The 22020-nt window shown below is 48.2% G+C and overlaps 1 protein-coding gene across 7 annotated transcripts in view; it reads left to right on the top strand.

The window, feature by feature from the left end:
- Positions 1-18464, top strand: part of LOC123730778 (transducin-like enhancer protein 3-B) — a 55360-nt gene extending 36896 nt beyond the window's left edge. For 2 of the 7 annotated variants that reach the window (XM_045708705.2, XM_045708703.2), the window contains exons 8-21: positions 535-748; positions 1168-1184; positions 5328-5450; positions 5600-5650; positions 6158-6310; positions 9387-9519; positions 9686-9855; positions 12084-12157; positions 12287-12536; positions 13428-13675; positions 13842-13989; positions 16699-16849; positions 17136-17212; positions 17475-18464. In XM_045708705.2, the coding sequence (XP_045564661.1) occupies positions 535-748; positions 1168-1184; positions 5328-5450; positions 5600-5650; positions 6158-6310; positions 9387-9519; positions 9686-9855; positions 12084-12157; positions 12287-12536; positions 13428-13675; positions 13842-13989; positions 16699-16849; positions 17136-17212; positions 17475-17582 (1917 nt within the window). In that variant the 3' untranslated portion in view covers positions 17583-18464. Of the gene's footprint in view, positions 1-534; positions 750-1123; positions 1185-5327; positions 5451-5599; positions 5651-6157; positions 6311-9386; positions 9520-9682; positions 9856-12083; positions 12158-12286; positions 12537-13427; positions 13676-13841; positions 13990-16698; positions 16850-17135; positions 17213-17474 lie in introns of all 7 variants that reach the window. The other 5 variants (XM_045708704.2, XM_045708702.2, XM_082969742.1 and 2 more) reach the window with 3 other exon arrangements.
- The last annotated feature ends 3556 nt before the right edge of the window (positions 18465-22020 follow it).

The raw sequence follows: 22020 nt of genomic DNA, 5'->3' as shown, positions 1-22020 counted from the left end.
AGCCGGTCCAAACCTCTCCTCTGGGGACCCCCAGCCGGTCCAAACCTCTCCTCTGGGGACCCCCAGCCGGTCCAAACCTCTCCTCTGGGGACCCCCAGCCGGTCCAAACCTCTCCTCTGGGGACCCCCAGCCGGTCCAAACCTCTCCTCTGGGGACCCCCAGCCGGTTAATGTATTTGATCTATTCCAGAACTAGCACACCTGATTTATCTTGTCAACTAATCATCAGGCCCTTGATTAGGTAAATCAGGTGAACTAGTTCTGTGCTAAAACACAATAGTGAAATGTCTGGGGGTTCCTGGAGAAGAGATTTGAGAACCACAGTACCAGGGCTTGTTATCCAATGGGGTGCCACATTTAGACTGCTGCAGATAGAAATGTGGCATTGACATCAGCTCTTGACAGTACATATTTCTATCTGAGAGTTTCTGTAACGTTGTGCCCACCTGAACTAAGCCCCCTCCATGTGTTGTATATCCAGTCCCCCGGTCTCTTCCCAGCCGACCCACTTGTCGTATGTCTTTTTCCCCAACAGCAACAGCAGCTCCAGGCTCAGCACCTGTCCCACGCTGCCCACGGTGGGCCACCCATCCAGATGCCCCCGCACCCCTCGGGCCTGCAGCCCCCCGGCATACCCCCCATCCCGGGTGTGGCGGGCTCCGGTCTGCTGGCGCTGGGAGCCCTGGGCAGCCAGGCCCACCTGCCCTCCGTTAAGGACGAGAAGAACAACCACGACCTGGAGCACAGAGGTGAGGCGCTTGAGGGTGTGGATAGTTAGGTGGTTCTGCTCAATGGGCAGTGTCACTTTGCATTGCGGCCATTTTGGATCCATACAATTGGCATTGTGGTTTGATATTGCGGCCATTTTGTCCCTGCTCAGTGGGCATTTGTGGCTCTAAATTACAGCCATTTTGGTTCTGTGCTGATTTTGTTTGAGTAGGAGTTGTGTGGCCTGATGTCCATGTACTCTCAGACCACAGTGGCTGTAAACACTTATTAAATGAACTTGTCTGAATGTGAAACCAAAGTATTTAAAAATGTATTTTTCTTGTGAATGCAGACCCATTAAGTCACAATACATGTTGCCATTCGTACTAACTTTCTTTTCACTTTCTCCCTCTTGGCCTGTCATCCTTTCACTCCCCCCTGGCGATCCCTCTGGTAAAAGAACGAGAGTCGAGCACGGTAAGTTGTCCTTTATTCTTCTGAGGTCCCCCCCATCTCCACCTCACCCTCTCTCACCCTCTCTCACCTTCTCACCCTCTCTCAACCACCTTGCCCTCCCTTGACATTGACTTTGAGCCAGTCTGTTTGGTGACTAAGGCACTTTGCATAGACTTTAAACACCACGCCTTGTTAGAAATTTAAAATTCCTGATCCCTGCAGTAGAACACACACGTTTTGTCTGGTATAAGCTGTTCTGCAATCAAATAATGAATGGGGGGAGCCGAGTCTGCCTGATAGAGCTGGTGCTGCTTCCCCCTCTACACTATCTAATCCAGGTGGAAAATGACTCCAGTCACCAGGCGAGGATTAGCCCGCTCTATAATTTCATCACAATTAAAAGAGACTTTGACTCTCGTCTCTCCGCCTAAGAGGATTTACTGTAGCCCATCTATCCACCCCTCCTCCCTCCTCTCTGCCTTTTACTCCTTCCATCTTTCTCTCAGCCTTATTTTGCCTCTTTGTTTTCTAATGCGCTCCTTTTCGTTTTGTCTGTTTGTTGTAATCATTCTCTCTCTCCTTTCTTTGTTCATACTCAATCGTTTTGTCTGTCTCTGTCTTTCTCTCTCTCTCTCTGCCTACTTCCAGTAAATATTTCTGAACACAGATAGTGAATAGTTTCCTCCCTCCTTCCCCCGGGCTTCTTCTCTTGTTAAAGCCTCTGTTTATTAGACTGGATTAAATCTCTCTGATAGCCAGGGATAGCGACGCGGTGGCGGCTGCGACAACGCAGGGATTGGGTTCCCAATGACTGGGCAGCGTGAATGGGTGCAGTCATGTCTGAAGGGAACGAAACTGGGCCCCTGCGATTAGCAGTGCTAATGCTAACTCTACTCCCCTCCCTCATCTCCCTCTGTCGCTTCCTCCCTTCCTGTCCTGTTGTCTCAGGTCACCTGATAGGGGGCGTCTGAGGTTATCCAGTCTGTTAGTCATGCCTTAAAAGGCCACTGTGTATTAGACAGACACACACACATTTGTTTTACTATCCTTGTTGGGACCAAGCAATGTATTTCCATTCAAAATGATATTTACTCTAAACCTAATTCTAACCTTAAACTTAACCCATAAGCCTAAAATAGCCTTTTCCCTTGTGGGGGCCGGCGAAATGTCCCCAATTATCAGAATTGTTCTTGTTTTTACTATCCTTGTAAAGGTGTCCGCATGCTTCCCAGACGGAACAGTCCAGAAGAGTTTATACATAAGTTTATACATATACTATGACAAAATGTTGGGGCTTTTCGGGCACATTTTTTTTCTCGAGGCCAGTTGGGAGCCGAAGGAAAGTTGGGAGCCGACGTCTTCGCCCGTGATTGGTCAACGGTAGGGATTCTTCAATAGTCTTTGTTGTTGTTCAATGAGAGACGACTCAATAGCACATTTCTTCATTGAGAAATAATGCACCAAACATAGTTCATGTAAAATTGCGTGACTAAGATCTCCTTGGCAGAAAAGTCAAAATGTAATGTAATTACTTTTTTAATTCTGACTTTTGAGGAAGTGTATACTGGCTACGGCATCTCAAAATGGACAAACTGCACTATTGCCGTTTTTTTTTTTAAGGGAATGTCTTTAAGGGAGTATGCGAACACACTTGTCCGGTTCACCTAGTCGACTTCAGCTCTCCACCAGCCGAACTGAAGCATGCTGACACCTTAAGGACTTCAGGTCTCCACCAGCCGAACTGAAGCATGCTGACACCTTAAGGACTTCAGCTCTCCACCAGCCGAACTGAAGCATGCTGACAGCTTAAGGACTTCAGCTCTCCACCAGCCGAACTGAAGCATGCTGACACCTTAAGGACTTCAGCTCTCCACCAGCCGAACTGAAGCATGCTGACACCTTAAGGACTTCAGCTCTCCACCAGCCGAACTGAAGCATGCTGACACCTTAAGGACTTCAGCTCTCCACCAGCCGAACTGAAGCATGCTGACACCTTAAGGACTTCAGCTCTCCACCAGCCGAACTGAAGCATGCTGACACCTTAAGGACTTCAGCTCTCCACCAGCCGAACTGAAGCATGCTGACACCTTAAGGACTTCAGCTCTCCACCAGCCGAACTGAAGCATGCTGACACCTTAAGGACTTCAGCTCTCCACCAGCCGAACTGAAGCATGCTGACAGCTTAAGGACTTCAGCTCTCCACCAGCCGAACTGAAGCATGCTGACACCTTAAGGACTTCAGCTCTCCACCAGCCGAACTGAAGCATGCTGACACCTTAAGGACTTCAGCTCTCCACCAGCCGAACTGAAGCATGCTGACACCTTAAGGACTTCAGCTCTCCACCAGCCGAACTGAAGCATGCTGACACCTTAAGGACTTCAGCTCTCCACCAGCCGAACTGAAGCATGCTGACACCTTAAGGACTGCTGATATCCACAAGGATAATAAAACCAAAAACGCACACAACCTCAGAGAGAGGGGGGGCCTGGGAGGTAGCTAGCTAGTTACCCACCCCACCACCCCTCCTCTTTCAACCCCTCAGGCCAATCCACCTCTATTTGTCTCTCTCCTTTTATCCTCTCCAAAAGAGAAGCTGCGCATTTTGGAGCCACAATGGCAACATTCATGTACATATTTAGAGCCGGGATGGGGGGAAAGGGAGGGGGAGAATGGAGGGTTTGGCTTAGAGTCACGAGGAGTCAGATTACTTTGTGCAGCAGCCAAGACGAGGGCATGTTGCCTAGAAAGCCCTTCTGAAGGGGGCACCCCAACGCTGCCCAACCACATCCTCCTCCTCTCTCTCGTTCTGTCTGTCAACCACAAGGCCCCGTCTTTTCTCTCTCCTTTTATTTCTTTACTCTCGCTGTCGTTCCTTTCTTCTTTCTCAGTGGACATGGGTGAGGGGTTAAAATGGGCAGCTCTTGTCCTCTCTTTAGTCTCTCTGTCTCTGTGGGTAATGAAAGGCTGGATGAGTGTGTGGGCTTGGCATGGAGGGCCCAGAGTACCCAGTGCCACCCTGGCAGTGCCAGCCCCCCCCCCCCCCCCCCCGCCCAGCATGGCCACAAGTGGGGAGCTCAACTCAGTGCCTCACTACTGGCCTCTCATTGGATGCCAGCTGCCTCACTACTGGCCTCTCATTGGATGCCAGCTGCCTCACTACTGGCCTCTCATTGGATGCCAGCTGCCTCACTACTGGCCTCTCATTGGATGCGCGAGGCTGGGGGCCTCACTACTGGCCTCTCATTGGATGCCAGCTGCCTCACTACTGGCCTCTCATTGGATGCCAGCTGCCGCCTTCTATTTCTTTCACTCCCTCTTTTTCGACAACTTTCCTGCTCTACTTTTTCTCGCCGTTTCCGTTTGCTCTTTGTCAATGTTCCTTCTGTGCTCTCACTCACTCACTCACTCACTCACTCACTCACTCACTCACTCACTCACTCACTCACTCACTCACTCACTCACTCACTCACTCACTCACTCACTCACTCACTCACTCACTCACTCACTCACTCATTGAGCCTCTCCTGTCATTCAATCCCTGTGGTTTAGGCAGTTTCCTGTCCCTCCCTCGCTACTTGTTTATGTACTGTATAACCACTGAGTGGTCCTGGCAAGGTGCCGACCTGTGTGAGGTCAGAACTCACCACACCAGCCCACTCTCCAGCAGTCATCCGTTCAGCCCAGCAGCTCTGGAGAAAGAACCACTGTTCACCTGGTGTTTTCCTTTCTGGTGTGTGTGTGTGTGTGTGTTTTGGAGGGATAGCAGGAGGAGGACAGGAAAACAAGTTCTGCATTGTTTGCGTTGTGTGTAAGCAGCCTCAGTTAATGGAAGGCCTGGGAGAAGATGAGTCTGTGCAGTTTGTCTGCTGGGCTCACTCAGTCAGGCTCACTCCCTGTCCCTCACTAATGCATTATGGTGCGTGTTGAGCTAATATCCTCTAGTCTGAGGGAGGTTTAGCTCTGTCAAGGGGTGTGTGTTTGAAGGACTTTGGTAAAGCCCCATCGGTGGCCTGGCAGCTCTCCCCTCTAAGATGTCTGTCTCTACAGCACAAAGACACACTTCAAGACCTAAACTAGCAGAGCACATTTCTCCTAGACGTTTTGTTACGTGGGACGACTCCTGTGACTGACATGGTTCCTCGTCTGTCTGCGTGTTGTTCCAGAATAACTCAGTGTCTCCGTCGGACAGCCTGCGTGCAGCCAGCGACAAACACCGTAGTTCCTCTGATTACAGCATGGACTCCAAGAAACGCAAGGTGGAGGAGAAGGACACTATGAGCAGATACGTGAGTGGGAGCGCACGCACGCACGCACGCATGCACGCACACACACACACACACACAAAAATAATACAGTCAGCACCTTTAAACAGGAGAAGTACTGCTCTCACACACTGATATAAGTGTGGTCACTGTCTAACACTGTCTCTCAACAGGATAGCGATGGAGACAAAAGTGACGACCTCGTCGTGGATGTGTCCAATGAGGTAAGAGCAGCTGGTCGCTTGCATGTTTGTGTTTGAGTGGACACATGTATGAGTGTGTTGGTATGTTAGTGTGGTTGAGTTGCAGAGCCACATTCCACCCCGTCTCTCTGGTAGCTAGTGACTGAACACTGGTGTCTTTGTTGAGGAACCAGAGCTGACAGAGACCTTAACAGCTGTCACACCCTCACTAAGGTCACCAGGGAAACGGCCCCTAAAATAAAGAAGGAAACAGAACTGTGTGGTTGTGTATAACATCCACTTATGTGTATGTGTACCAAATAAAAGCTTTATTTGTACGGAGACATGCTTATACGAAGAAACCTGGATGGAACCCCTAGGGTGACGGAGACAGAGGACAAACAAAGTGTGTGTGTGTGTGTGTGCACATGTGGCCTGGGTTTGTTTGACCTTCATGTACATGTTCCAGCGTGTTTCCACTCCTCCATTTACTCATTCTCTCGCTCTCTTCCTCTCCCTCATCATTTTTCTCTTGATCTCTCTCTCTAGGACCCAGCCACTCCCAGGGCGAGCCCTGCCCATTCTCCTCCAGAAAACGGTCTGGACAAATCACGGGCCCTAAAGAAGGACGCCCCCAACAGCCCCGCCTCCGTGGCCTCCTCCGGCAGCACGCCCTCCTCCAAAGCCAAGGACCACGCCCACGTGAGTGTGTGTGTGTGAGAAACGGGAAAGGAGGGGGTAGGGGGAAACAATAGACAAGGGGTGAGTGTGAGGGGCTCATCCATGGGAGGAAGTGTAGCTATTAAACTGCTGAAGGAGGGTTGGGGGTTGGAGATGAGGCACACAGGAGACACGCAGTGCTCTGCTCCTTTCAATATCCTTTATGGCAGGCAGAATAAATGTTCATTGCTTTCCCAGCCCCGGATCGTAAATAAACCGGGGCAATGACAGGGAGATTGCTCTGTCCCACCCTCCATCTCTCTCTCTCCCATCCCTCCTTCCCATACCAGGCCCCTTGTCAATGTGCTTAATTACTGGTCTAGTCAGGGAGCAAACTACAGAGATCTCCCTCCCTCACCAGTCCTATCTCCTTGGCTGTGGTAATGTGCTTAACTAGTCAGGACTCATGTTTCTGTCCGGGGGTGGGGTGGAGGGGTGCAGATTAAAGGGAAATGAGGGCTAAAGAAGGACCACCATCTTGGGTGTTAAGGCTCTGACAGGCCAGTCTCTAATAGAGTTTTATGTGGCTCCACAGGGTTCTAATGAACTGGCACTAGTAGATTGGATTATATTCAGCTCACCACTCAAATTGTCACTTGATTTTGGGGGAAAGTGGTTGTTATTTTGGGATTTGGTCTTTGGTTTCTATTTGTCCCTCTCTCTCCCCGTCTCTCTCATACATGTTCTATTTGTCCCTCTCTCTCCCCGTCTCTCTCATACATGTTCTATTTGTCCCTCTCTCTCCCGGTCTCTCTCATACATGTTCTATTTGTCCCTCTCTCTCCCCGTCTCTCTCATACATGTTCTATTTGTCCCTCTCTCTCCCCGTCTCTCTCATACATGTTCTATTTGTCCCTCTCTCTCCCCGTCTCTCTCATACATGTTCTATTTGTCCCTCTCTCTCCCCGTCTCTCTCATACATGTTCTATTTGTCCCTCTCTCTCCCCGTCTCTCTCATACATGTTCTATTTGTCCCTCTCTCTCCCCGTCTCTCTCATACATGTTCTATTTGTCCCTCTCTCTCCCGGTCTCTCTCATACATGTTCTATTTGTCCCTCTCTCTCCCGGTCTCTCTCATACATGTTCTATTTGTCCCTCTCTCTCCCGGTCTCTCTCATACATGTTCTATTTGTCCCTCTCTCTCCCCGTCTCTCTCATACATGTTCTATTTGTCCCTCTCTCTCCCCGTCTCTCTCATACATGTTCTATTTGTCCCTCTCTCTCCCTGTCTCTCTCATACATGTTCTATTTGTCCCTCTCTCTCTCCGTCTCTCTCATACATGTTCTATTTGTCCCTCTCTCTCCCCGTCTCTCTCATACATGTTCTATTTGTCCCTCTCTCTCCCCGTCTCTCTCATACATGTTCTATTTGTCCCTCTCTCTCCCCGTCTCTCTCATACATGTTCTATTTGTCCCTCTCTCTCCCCGTCTCTCTCATACATGTTCTATTTGTCCCTCTCTCTCCCCGTCTCTCTCATACATGTTCTATTTGTCCCTCTCTCTCCCCGTCTCTCTCATACATGTTCTATTTGTCCCTCTCTCTCTACGTCTCTCTCATACATGTTCTATTTGTCCCTCTCTCTCCCCGTCTCTCTCATACATGTTCTATTTGTCCCTCTCTCTCCCCGTCTCTCTCATACATGTTCTATTTGTCCCTCTCTCTCCCCGTCTCTCTCATACATGTTCTATTTGTCCCTCTCTCTCCCCGTCTCTCTCATACATGTTCTATTTGTCTCTCTCTCTCCGTCTCTCTCATACATGTTCTATTTGTCCCTCTCTCTCTACGTCTCTCTCATACATGTTCTATTTGTCCCTCTCTCTCCCCGTCTCTCTCATACATGTTCTATTTGTCCCTCTCTCTCCCCGTCTCTCTCATACATGTTCTATTTGTCCCTCTCTCTCCCCGTCTCTCTCATACATGTTCTATTTGTCCCTCTCTCTCTACGTCTCTCTCATACATGTTCTATTTGTCCCTCTCTCTCCCCGTCTCTCTCATACATGTTCTATTTGTCCCTCTCTCTCTACGTCTCTCTCATACATGTTCTATTTGTCCCTCTCTCTCCCCGTCTCTCTCATACATGTTCTATTTGTCCCTCTCTCTCTCCGTCTCTCTCATACATGTTCTATTTGTCCCTCTCTCTCCCCGTCTCTCTCATACATGTTCTATTTGTCCCTCTCTCTCCCCGTCTCTCTCATACATGTTCTATTTGTCCCTCTCTCTCCCCGTCTCTCTCATACATGTTCTATTTGTCCCTCTCTCTCCCTGTCTCTCTCATACATGTTCTATTTGTCCCTCTCTCTCCCTGTCTCTCTCATACATGTTCTATTTGTCCCTCTCTCTCTCCGTCTCTCTCATACATGTTCTATTTGTCCCTCTCTCTCTCCGTCTCTCTCATACATGTTCTATTTGTCCCTCTCTCTCCCTGTCTCTCTCATACATGTTCTATTTGTCCCTCTCTCTCCCCGTCTCTCTCATACATGTTCTATTTGTCCCTCTCTCTCCCTGTCTCTCTCATACATGTTCTATTTGTCCCTCTCTCTCTCCGTCTCTCTCATACATGTTCTATTTGTCCCTCTCTCTCCCCGTCTCTCTCATACATGAGAGGGTTGCCAGTGATCTAGTTGGGCGGGTTGCCAGTGATCTAGTTGGGCGGGTTGCCAGTGATCTGGTTGGGCGGGTTGCCAGTGATCTGGTTGGGCGGGTTGCCAGTGATCTGGTTGGGCGGGTTGCCAGTGATCTGGTTGGGCGGGTTGCCAGTGATCTGGTTGGGCGGGTTGCCAGTGATCTGGTTGGGCGGGTTGCCAGTGATCTGGTTGGGCGGGTTGCCAGTGATCTGGTTGGGCGGGTTGCCAGTGATCTGGTTGGGCGGGTTGCCAGTGATCTGGTTGGGCGGGTTGCCAGTGATCTGGTTGGGCGGGTTGCCAGTGATCTGGTTGGGCGGGTTGCCAGTGATCTGGTTGGGCGGGTTCTATTGCTTTGTGATTGGCATCATTTAGAATAACAATGGAACACGCTGGAATAAAGCAACATTAATCACATCTAGTCTCTCTCTGTCAGAATGATAAGTCATCCACGCCGGGCCTAAAGTCTAACACCCCCACACCTCGTAACGATGCCCCCACACCAGGCACCAGCACCACCCCTGGTCTACGGCCCATCATGGGCAAGCCCTCGGGCATGGAGGCACTGGGTAAGTCCTCACACACATACACACTCATACCCACATGTATACAAACACACTCGCCCTCTAACCACAAATGGATTAACACGAAAATAACTTCCTTGTAGGTCTGCCCATTTGCCTATGACAGAATCAGTTGTCCTTACCGTCTCTCTCTCCTCCCTCTCTCTAGCAGCTCCAGCCCTGCGTACCCCTTTGTCCATAGCTGGCTCCTACGCCACGCCCTTCGCCATGATGGGCCACCATGAGATGAACGGCTCCCTGACCAGCCCCGGGGTCTACGCCGGCCTCCACATCTCCCCCCAGATGAGTGTGGCTGCTGCTGCGTACGGACGCTCGCCCATGGTACGCTCCCCTAAAACTCCACCTCATGAAGCCACATACTCACATTCAGCCCCTCAGCCCTATATACAGGCTACAGTTACTAATACAACACAGTTACACGGGCTACAGTTACTAATACAACACGGTTACACGGGCTACAGTTACTAATACAACACGGTTACACGGGCTACAGTTACTAATACAACACGGTTACACGGGCTACAGTTACTAATACAACACGGTTACACGGGCTACAGTTACTAATACAACACGGTTACACGGGCTACAGTTACTAATACAACACGGTTACACGGGCTACAGTTACTAATACAACACGGTTACACGGGCTACAGTTACTAATACAACACGGTTACACGGGCTACAGTTACTAATACAACACGGTTACACGGGCTACAGTTACTAATACAACACGGTTACACGGGCTACAGTTACTAATACAACACGGTTACACGGGCTACAGTTACTAATACAACACAGTTACACGGGCTACAGTTACTAATACAACACGGTTACACGGGCTACAGTTACTAATACAACACGGTTACACGGGCTACAGTTACTAATACAACACGGTTACACGGGCTACAGTTACTAATACAACACGGTTACACGGGCTACAGTTACTAATACAACACGGTTACACGGGCTACAGTTACTAATACAACACGGTTACACGGGCTACAGTTACTAATACAACACGGTTACACGGGCTACAGTTACTAATACAACACGGTTACACGGGCTACAGTTACTAATACAACACGGTTACACGGGCTACAGTTACTAATACAACACGGTTACACGGGCTACAGTTACTAATACAACACGGTTACACGGGCTACAGTTACTAATACAACACGGTTACACGGGCTACAGTTACTAATACAACACGGTTACACGGGCTACAGTTACTAATACAACACGGTTACACGGGCTACAGTTACTAATACAACACAGGAAGAGGAAAGAAAAGGTGTTCACTCAAACACACACACACATGCAAATGTACATCAGACTCACTTCTCACTATATATTACATGTCTCAGCAGCGCTACCGTTGAGTTAGCCAACACGGCTGTCAGCTAAAAGACTTAATATGACTAGCAGCCAATTTACAATGAACTTCCTATTTCAATAATTCACTTTTTCAATATTTCTTTAGAAATGCGTATCATTTTTTCTCTGCTCTCTGTGTAAAGTGTTAGGTAATAGCAACATTGGAGTTAGCTAACTCCACTTCTTTGATGTCTGGTGCTACAAGGGAGGGGAAAATAACAACTCTGTCAAAACACTTCTCTGTGTGTGGAAATCTCCCAGGCTCTCAATAGCATTAGCAAGTGGGATTTTGTGTAAAGCTCCCCTTTACACCGTTACCACAAACCTGGGCAAAGGCTCTGCCTTTAAAGGAATGTAGAATCCACAGCACTGAATGAAATGATAGTAAGAATACCCCTTATGTCCCCCATACTCATAACTGGTTCAATACAGACCGCGGGTCTCTACTAGTACTACTGAACTAGGTCAGGCTTCGACCCCTAGTATCGTATAATTAAGCAATAAGACCCAAGAGGGTGTGGTATGTGGCCAATATACCACGGCTAAGGGCTGTTCTTATGAACGACGCAACGCGGAGTGCCTGGATACAGCCCTTAGCCGTGGTATATTGGCCATATATCACAAACCCCCGAGGTGCCTTATTGCTATTAGAAACTGGTTACCAACGTAATTGGAGCGGTAAAAATAAATGTTTTGTCATAACCGTTGTATACGGTCTGATATACCACGGCTGTCAGCGTCCAGGGCTCAAACCACCTAGTTTCTAAACGCACACAAGACCTGGAAAAACACCTACAATTGCAGGAAATTAGCTTTAAAACAGCAACAAAAATCTCTGCCCAATGCAACATGTATAGAATTGCGAAAATTTTTACTTAAAACTGCAAAACTATCTCTCTGCCAGCAAGAATGGTGTGAATAGTTTTGGGTAGCGTTGGGTTGCGAGGTGGGGGTTTGCCACATAGGACATTTGTGTGATCGGACCTTCTCAAATAATACTTGAGTACCTCTGCCTTATTTGATGCTACCTTATTTGACGCTACAGAAGCAGTGATGCTAAGTTTCCTGTTTGAACATTTAGCTTAGCCTAGTTGGCTGCATGGATAGGCTTTCCACTGTTTGTTAGGCTATGGTGTTAACATGCTAACTGTCTGTCTGTGCTGTTTCCCCAGGCGGGGTTTGACCCTCACTCCCACATGAGACCAGGCCTGCAAGCCAGCCTCACGTCCATCTCTGGAGGAAAACCGTAAGTCTCCAAACCCACTCTTTGTTTGAACTGTTCATCACGAGAGCCTGAACATCACAGGTCAAGTCCAACCTTTTGGTTCCAGGTTTCATTTTGACTCAAAACAACTGCCCTTTCTCCCCACGGCAGTGCCTACTCCTTTCATGTGAGCGCCGACGGCCAGATGCAGCCGGTGCCCTTTCCCCCGGACGCTCTCATAGGCCCGGGCATCCCACGCCACGCCCGCCAGATCAACACGCTGAGCCACGGCGAGGTGGTGTGCGCCGTCACCATCAGCAACCCCACGCGCCACGTCTACACCGGCGGCAAGGGCTGCGTCAAGATCTGGGACATCAGCCAGCCGGGCAGCAAGAGCCCCGTGTCCCAACTGGACTGCCTGGTAAGGAGCCATTTTTGTTTTAGAAAATCTGGATATACAATACCAGTCTAATGTTTGGGGACACCTACTCATTCAATGGTTTTTCTTTTTTGGTTACTACATGATTCTAGAGAGAGGGGGAAGGAGCAGAGGGAAGAGGGAGAGTGCTGGCTTTGTGACCAGGTCTTATATAGTCATCAGCAAGCTGTTTAATTCATCTGAGAGCCCCGGCCCTCTATTGATCTGTCATTCACATCACCCGCCTCATGGACCCAGTCCAGCTAACACTCTTCTGCCCTTGTTAAAGCTGAAAATGAGTCTCGCTCCACACACCACAGCTGAGGGAAGCCACACTCAAACACACTCTGTGATGCTTTTATCGTCATACCTGCTTCAAAAGGCACTCACATCTGAGCTGTCTTTGTTGCAGGTGCATTTTAACAGCTGAATAAGATGAGAAAAAAGAAGAAACCGGCACACTGCCCTCGCTGGGGCCACGGCCCTCGCTGGGGCCACGGCCTCGCTGGGGCCACGGCTCTCGCTGGGCCACGGCTCTCGCTGGGGCCACGGCTCTCGCTGGGGCCACGGCTCTCGCTGGGGCCACGGCTCTCGCTGGGGCCACAACCAGCATCCCTATGAAGATACTGCTCCACCCACATCCGTTCAATTCATCCAATGGGGTTGGAGTCGCCATACTTGCCTTTGTCGCCACACCTGCTTTTAAATCAAATCACATTTTATTGGTCTCATACAATATTTAGCAGATGTTAATGCGGGTGTAGTGAAATGGTTGTGTTCCTAGCTCCAACAGTATAGCAATATTTAGCAATACATTTGTGTCTCTCACGATACCTCCTATTATCACGATAACTGTCTGAAGCCCAAATCTTAACTGGCTCCCTCTGTCTCCAGAACAGGGACAACTACATCCGCTCCTGTAAGCTCCTCCCTGATGGCCGCACCCTGATTGTGGGTGGTGAGGCCAGCACGCTGACCATCTGGGACCTGGCCTCTCCGACGCCACGTATCAAGGCGGAGCTCACCTCCTCCGCCCCCGCCTGCTACGCACTGGCCATCTCCCCCGACGCCAAAGTCTGCTTCTCCTGCTGCAGTGATGGGAACATCGCGGTCTGGGACCTGCACAACCAGACCCTGGTCAGGTGACTGATCCATCCTCATAGAGTAGATGACTGCTTGGAGGCTGGGAGGGATGTTCTACTACCCATATGATTTTAGCAGTAATGATTGGAGTGGGTTTACATTGAAATGTCCAAAATGTGAGTGGAATCACTTGACTAAGTCCACGGTGTTTGTTGGGTGTTGTAGGCAGTTCCAGGGCCACACGGACGGAGCCAGCTGTATTGACATCTCCCATGATGGGACCAAGCTATGGACCGGAGGTCTGGACAACACTGTCCGCTCATGGGACCTGAGGGAGGGACGCCAGCTCCAGCAGCATGACTTCACCTCCCAGGTACGCACATATATGTTTGAACACACACACACACAGAGGATGCAACGGTACAGTGGGCCCACGGTTCGGTACGGTTTCGGTATCTTTATATTTAAGAAAAAAAATAAACACATCACCCTTTAAACAATGAACTCTTTTATTTTGCCTATAGACAAATGAAACTCTCCATTCAGAAAAATGGCAACATGTCTCTACTGTATGACATCAAGGGGAGAATAAAATGAAAAGTGCTTCTTAGCTTTGACAAGCTGAAGGTTTATTTTCAATAAACGGGGTACATACTTTTATAGGCAATATTACATGAAAAAAATAACAAAATGCAACATCAAGTTGGTATCCTATATGAGATATCTATTCCTTTATGTTGAGGTTCTTCTGTAAAAAGATAAGCATGTCAACATTCTCTGAAGCAAGACGAGAACGGCTTGCACTGATCATGTCCCCTGCGGTGGAGAAAACTCTGACTTACAACAGAGGTTCCTGGGCACTGAGGCCCTGTGCATGTTTTGCAACATGGGGAACTTTGACTGGTTTGTTTTCCACCACACAAAAGGATCAGCAGCCACATGAAGGCAATCTGCTGTCTTGTATGAGGGGACCACCTCCTCAGTCATTTTGGAAAAGAGCTCGGTCTGCTCCTCTGGAAAGCTCCCCAAATAACTCTGACACGGGAGTCTTTTGAGGAGGGGATAATGGAGGATGGATTTTGTTCCCTGTGGATGGCCCTGCTTGCACTGCTTGAAACTACAAGAAAAATGGCAAACTTATTAAGTGTAAGTGACACATTTCATCAAAAAAACATATCTCATCACATTTTAACACACATGATAAAAACAATATAATGAAAAAGTATTTAAAAATGGATGAAATCCCTGATGTTTATGCTGTTGCAGCAGGCTGGCAGGGATTTAAACCTTGGCTCAAGGGCTGTAACTCTGTAAAGGTAGATCTGTGAATCTTCTCTCCAAGTCCTGAGTGATGGCTGCCTTGGCCTCCCTGATGGTTGGACTGTCCTCAGGACCTGGTGCCATGGATTTCAGAATCATTGTTTTTAGAGGGAGAATCATTGATGAGGTGGGACTTGTTTCACTGCTCATGAGAGTTGTCATTGTTTTCAGGGGGTTGAGTAGCTCAATGAGTTCTTCTGCCAGCTTCAGTTCACTGTCCGTCAGCATGGCTCTGTCTTTGACCGACTTCCTCACAGCCTTGTCCAATACAGCAGAGCAGATGGCCGGTTGCTGTTCCACGGAACGTTCCAGCATGTTCTATATGGTATTCCAACGGGTTGTGACATCATGGATTGATATGTGTTTTGGTATATTCAGCATCTCTTGCTTAACTGTCAACTTGGTGGGCGGTGGTGCTTTTGTGAGAGCAAAGAAAGTCCCCACTTTTCTGACCTTCCCCAGGAGGTGGGACACTGCCTTGAGAGAGACTGCCCTCTTGGCTGTGAGGTTCAGGATGTGTGCAAAACACCCAATGTGGGGCCCAAACCCATCAGCTTCACGGATGGCGTTCACTATGTTTTGTGCGTTATCTGTAGTGGCTGGGATTGTGATATTAGGTCTCTCTAGCTTCTACTCAGTCACAGCATTCATTAATTCTAGGGCTAAGTGTGTGCTTGTATGACTCTCATACAGGGGCCGTACTTTGCAACACATTGCTCTTCATCTCCCAGACCAGTACATAGTGAACCGTCACAGTGAGGTAGCTTTGAGTTGCTCTGGAGGTCCAGCTACCAGTGGAGAGAGCTAGATAGGGTGTCTCTGTCAATTCCTTTTCAATGTCTCTCTGTGATGCTTCATAGAGTTTGGGAATTACTTTGCTGCTGAAATGTGTGTGGGAGGGGACATTGTAACGCTGTTCAATTGTTTTAATCAGGTGACGAAATCCAGAGTCAGTAACCACCGAATAGGGCTGCAAATCTTTGGCTATGAATACTCCCACTGCTTTCCTTATTTCTTAGTTTTTCTGAATTTGTCACATTGTTGTTTGAAGGCTAACGAGTGGACTCCTTGCTCCACCTGCAAGGGATATGGCTGAGTGACGGCCACGTAAATGACACATGTTAGAAGTGTTTCCACTCCAGTAGCCGACAGTGGCAAAGCAATGCTTGTTTACGGTCTTCTTACCCTCGTCATCATATTGAACGCTGAATCCAGAATGTTCCCACATAGCGGATTTGAAAGACGGCAGTGCCTCTTCAAATGTGCTTCTGTCTGTCTCACTAGCGCTCTTGTCACGTTGGAGCTGAGAGAATGTTTGTTTTTAGTTTCCCCTCTCTTCATGGGGCCCCTTTAGGGAGGTTTCCTACTGAGATGTCATTGCAAATCGTCCATTGGTTGTTTAAGGGGGAGGGGGTTGCTGTCACTGCAGTTGCCACATTTTGAGACATTGCTGTTGAGTAAAGTTTGTCAGCCATCAGGAGCCCCTTTACGGCCACAAGCTGCGTGTCTGGTTCTGTGGATCTGCATGTACAACGTGCGTGTAGTCTGCAGCGCAATAAGCACGTTTAGGAAATTCTAGGAAAATGACAGGCGTATCGTAATTCCGCGGTTCACGTGTGCGTATTGAACCGTAGGGGGCGTACCGAACAGTTCAACAACATACTGTGTACCGTTGCATCCCTAACACACTCTCTCTCTCTCTCTCTCTATCTCTATCTCTATCTCTATCTCTTGCCCTGGTTCACCCCCCGTCTCCTCCCAGATCTTCTCTCTAGGCTACTGCCCCACAGGGGAGTGGCTGGCAGTGGGCATGGAGAGCAGCAATGTGGAGGTTCTCCATCACACCAAGCCTGACAAGTACCAGCTCCACCTGCATGAGAGCTGTGTCCTCTCGCTTAAGTTCGCCTACTGTGGTAAGAAACATGTCCAGGCTGCAACAAGTCATTTATAATCTGGATTTATGTAGTTCATGTGTAGAAACCTTTTTTTCTCAAGGAATTGAAGCACATTGTTTAGTTGGTACTTCTACTGTACCAACAAGTAATACCAACTGCCCCACATCAGTTGTTTTGGGTTAGCTACTAAATCTTAAACCACGTGGACTTGCATTTTGGTGCTTGGAGAGTCTTGTGCAGCCCTGTCCTGCTTGGTAAGGACAACCTGGACCCTGAGCTCATGTATCATGTCCTGTGTTTAAAGGTAAATGGTTTGTGAGCACGGGGAAGGACAACCTCTTGAATGCTTGGAGGACTCCGTACGGTGCCAGCATATTCCAGGTACGCCAATCAATAACACACATCAATATACACACTCTGACACATACATAGATGCTCACAGTCCTGTGACATGACCAACAGCATGGAAACCCCAGCTACCACTGTCAACTGTAATCTGTAAATCAGAAGGAAACAGTATTGTTCAGAGAATTGTCTTTCAGACCAACCAAACCAGCTGGTCACTTTGGACAAGGTTAGTTCAGGCAAACAAATGTCATGCTCTGAATAGGATCGCTAACATGTTTTTTTTACCCTTCAACAGTCAAAGGAGTCCTCTTCCGTCCTGAGCTGCGACATCTCTGCAGACGACAAGTACATTGTGACGGGCTCCGGAGACAAGAAGGCCACAGTGTACGAGGTGATCTACTAGAAACACCAGTTTGACCCGTCCTACTGTCCTGACGAGGGGAGCTGCTAGCCCCTCCTCCTCCTCTTACGTCACTCATCACACCCCCTAACCTCAAAGACCACCAGGGATTGGACTACAGACAATGTCGGCCGATACCACTCCCGGATTGGTGCTCAGAAGGCACTATGAACTGCGATTGGCAGTTGACCTGGCTATGATTGGCTATCGGTGCAGACTGTAACCCTATGGGCACTGAAGATGTAAATTGTCTTGCTGTTTTTTAATCTGTTCCTGGGCTTGTTTTTTTTGGAGGTTTATTTTTTAACGTGATGAATGTTTCTGTAATGTGACTGGATGAAGCGGCGCTTTGTCTTTAAAACAGTTGCTCCCTGGACGTCTTGTGAAAATTGTACATAATGGAGTAATAAAGACATTTTATATATATATATATATTATAAATATATATATCTATTTTCATGTCCTGGTGTACTTGTGACGTTTTTGCTTTCGGCCTCTCCCTTCTGCTTGATATTCAAGGGAGAACAGAAAGTAGAATAAGCATTCTTTTTTCTTTTTTTTTAAGGATTTATTTTTGGTTTTGGGGGTGTTGAAGCGTGTTCTCCAGGCTGACCTTTTTCTAAATCAAATGGAAATGTCTCTCCAAAAACTAAATGGTCAACCAGAACACTTTGTGGAGATTCAAATGTGAGTTTTGGGACGGTGCCCTTTTTTTGGAGCTACGAAAATGTCTGAGAAGTGGAGCCTGCCGGCTCAGGCAGAGCCACGGAAATCCGTGGAATACCACAGGACCCCCGCTTGGACCGGCCTATCAGAGGAGACTGGGGGATCAGTGAGAGGAGGAGAACAATGTAAATTAAAACGATATTAAAGAAACTAACTGTACTACTTTCTCTGTGCTCTTTTTGACCCGTCTCTTTTATGTCTTGGATTATTTTTTGGGTGGTCTGGTTGATGTTTATTCTAACGATGGACTTCAAATCTACTGGATTATTACTAATACGGGGTGACAAACCATGCTTTGGCTAGCCTGACACAATCTGAACATTGAGTCTGGACCTGAATCTTGCCGATGTAGAACAACCCACAGGGTCATCTAGACTGGGGGTTAAGGAGAACCTGCTTCTATGGAATCCATTGATTTGATCCTCTATCCTCATTTATCAGTACATCATCTTGGACTAACCCGGACTTGGATGGAAGTCAACCAAACTATTGGATTCCACTCTAATGATATACAGTGCCTGTTAAGTGCTAGGGTTGGCTATTAGGATCTTTCATAATGTAAAACAGAAGTTAGCATTGTGACCAGCATCTACATAATGTTCAGTACCGAGTAGGATGAAGTTGCCCCTAGACACTGATCTGTTTTGTCCCCAAATGGTGCTGAGGGTAAGATGCTCTGTGTCTAAGTGGAATTTCTTCTTTCACCGTTCAGATATTGGGGTGAACACTCAAATTCTCCACTGCGCCCCAATACCTGCCTTTCCTTCAGTCATAACGAGGGGTGAAATGTGTGGGGTGAAATTCACAACCAAAGTATGTAGCAAAACTGTGTCAGCACTGAACACAATGTACAGCTGATGATAATTCAATAAACTGTGTTTTTTTTTGTAGAAAGACTTCCTAGTTCATTTCAATGCAAAGTATTGTTGAGGAAGCGCACAGTCGTTGTATCGAAGAGCGTTTGAGTACTTCTACGAGAGCCGTGGGTGTCTCTGTCTGCCCTGACATTAACTTCCTCTTAAAAGGTTTGAAAGTAGATACATTTGAGTGGAGTGTCTAAACCACTGGAGTCTGCCACTTATACCCCACACTTGATGTGGTACTTAAACACTTGAACTGTTTCATAATGAATTCCTAACCTCAGACATATACCTGGTGATTCCTTCTAGTTAACTGGAGGCTGTATATGAGGTGTGTGTGAGGCTGTTGAATAGCAGTGGAGGAATCAGTAGGCTGCTGTCCAGGCGTGGCGTTGTGGTCACAGGCTGTTCAAAAGACTAATGCTGGGAGAGGAGACACATTGCTGAGGATCTGGGTGTGTTGCCAAACCACCCGTGTGACTTAGTGTCACACACTGCTGCCTCAGCGCCTTGCTGAAACCACAGGCACGACACACACACACACAGTCACAGTCATAGTAGCTGCCACAGACTTACTACTGGATTATGGTGTCTGTGCAAACGGCGGTGAGGATGAAACTGTAGTCTACTCAAGATGGCAGTGTGGCAAGCCAACGTTTTCACTTCATTGTCTTAGTTGAGACCCTCCAGTTGTTTATGGTTTCCTGTGAATTTCTTGAAAGAGAGCGAAGACGAAATTACAGGACTATCCACACCTGATCAGCTGCAGTGGCGTATGGATACGTTATGTTCTTAAATCATGTAGTTATTGGGTCCTAAAGCCTCTCTCTCTCTCTCTCTCTCTCTCTCTCTCGTCCTGGATAGGAAACATGTAGTTATTGGGTCCTAAAGCCTCTCTCTCTCTCTCTCTCCTGTCCTGGATAGGAAACAACATGTAGTTATTGGGTCCTAAAGCCTCTCTCTCTCTCTCTCCTGTCCTGGATAGGAAACAACATGTAGTTATTGGGTCCTAAAGCCTCTCTCTCTCTCTCTCTCCTGTCCTGGATAGGAAACAACATGTAGTTATTGGGTCCTAAAGCCCCTCTCTCTCTCTGTCCTGGATAGGAAACAACATGTAGTTATTGGGTCCTAAGCCTCTCTCTCTCTCTCTCCTGTCCTGGATAGGAAACAACATGTAGTTATTGGGTCCTAAAGCCCCTCTCTCTCTCTGTCCTGGATAGGAAACAACATGTAGTTATTGGGTCCTAAAGCCTCTCTCTCTCTCTCTGTCCTGGATAGGAAACAACATGTAGTTATTGGGTCCTAAAGCCTCTCTCTCTCTCTCTGTCCTGGATAGGAAACAACATGTAGTTATTGGGTCCTAAAGCCTCTCTCTCTCTCTCTCTCTCTCTCTCTCTCTGTCTCTCTGTCTCTGTCCTGGATAGGAAACAACATGTAGTTATTGGGTCCTAAAGCCTCTCTCTCTCTGTCTCTCTGTCTCTCTCTTTGTCTCTGTCCTGGATAGGAAACAACATGTAGTTATTGGGTCCTAAAGCACCTCTCTCTCTCTCTCTCTCTCTCTCTCTCTCTGTCTCTCTGTCTCTGTCCTGGATAGGAAACAACATGTAGTTATTGGGTCCTAAAGCACCTCTCTCTCTCTCTCTGTCTCTCTGTCTCTCTGTCTCTCTCTCTGTCTCTGTCCTGGATAGGAAACAACATGTAGTTATTGGGTCCTAAAGCCTCTCTCTCTCTGTCTCTCTGTCTCTCTCTCTGTCTCTGTCCTGGATAGGAAACAACATGTAGTTATTGGGTCCTAAAGCCTCTCTCTCTGTCTCTCTGTCTCTCTGTCTCTCTCTCTGTCTCTGTCCTGGATAGGAAACAACATGTAGTTATTGGGTCCTAAAGCCCCTCTCTCTCTCTCTTCTGTCCTGTCCTGAATAGGAAACCAGCTGATCAATCTGCCATCTCACTGATCTCTCTTTCACTTCCTCTTGTCTTTCTCTCCCTCTTCCTCTCTTTCTCTCCTTCCTCGCTCTAGAGTGTCAATGGTTCCCCTCTTTCTCTGCTTCCACCACAAGTGGCCACAGTACTAATTTGCACTTGAGCGGGGGTTCTGGCTGTCAGGTTGTGATACTGGAGTGCGTGTGTGTGTGTGTGTGTGTGTGTGTGTGTGTGAGTACGGGGGTTCTAGCCTGTCAGGTTGTGATACTGGTGTGTGGGTGTGTGTGTGTGTATGGGGGTTCTGGCTGTCAGGTTGTGATACTGGTGTGTGTGTGTGTGTGGGGGGGGGGGGGCGGGGGTTCTGGCTGTCAGGTTGTGATACTGGAGTGTGTGTGTACGGGGGTTCTAGCTGTCAGGTTGTTAGACTGGAGTGTGTGTGTACGGGGGTTCTAGCCTGTCAGGTTGTGATACTGGAGTGTGTGTGTACGGGGGTTCTAGCTGTCAGGTTGTTAGACTGGAGTGTGTGTGTACGGGGGTTCTGGCTGTCAGGTTGTGATACCGGTGTGTGTGTGTGTGTGTGTGTGTGGTGTGTGTGTGTGTGTGTGTGTGTGTGTGAGTGTGTGTGTATGGGGGTTCTGGCTGTCAGGTTGTGATACTGGTGTGTGTGTGTACGGGGGTTCTGCCTGTCAGGTTGTTATACTGGAGTGTGTGTGTGCGGGGGTTCTAGCTGTCAGGCCGTGATACTGGAGTGTGTGTGTACGGGGGTGCTGCTGTCAGGTTGTGATACTGGAGTGTGTGTGTACGGGGGTTCTGGCTGTCAGGTTGTTATACTGGAGTGTGTGTGTACGGGGGTTCTAGCTGTCAGGTTGTTATACTGGAGTGTGTGTGTACGGGGGTTCTAGCTGTCAGGTTGTTATACTGGAGTGTGTGTGTAC

Source organism: Salmo salar, chromosome 26 (genome assembly GCF_965601325.2).
Source record: "Salmo salar chromosome 26, fSalSal1, whole genome shotgun sequence".
NCBI classification, from domain to species: domain Eukaryota; kingdom Metazoa; phylum Chordata; class Actinopteri; order Salmoniformes; family Salmonidae; genus Salmo; species Salmo salar.
The sequence above is the reverse complement of the archived record's forward strand: the minus strand, read 5'-3'. Positions and strand labels throughout refer to the sequence as shown.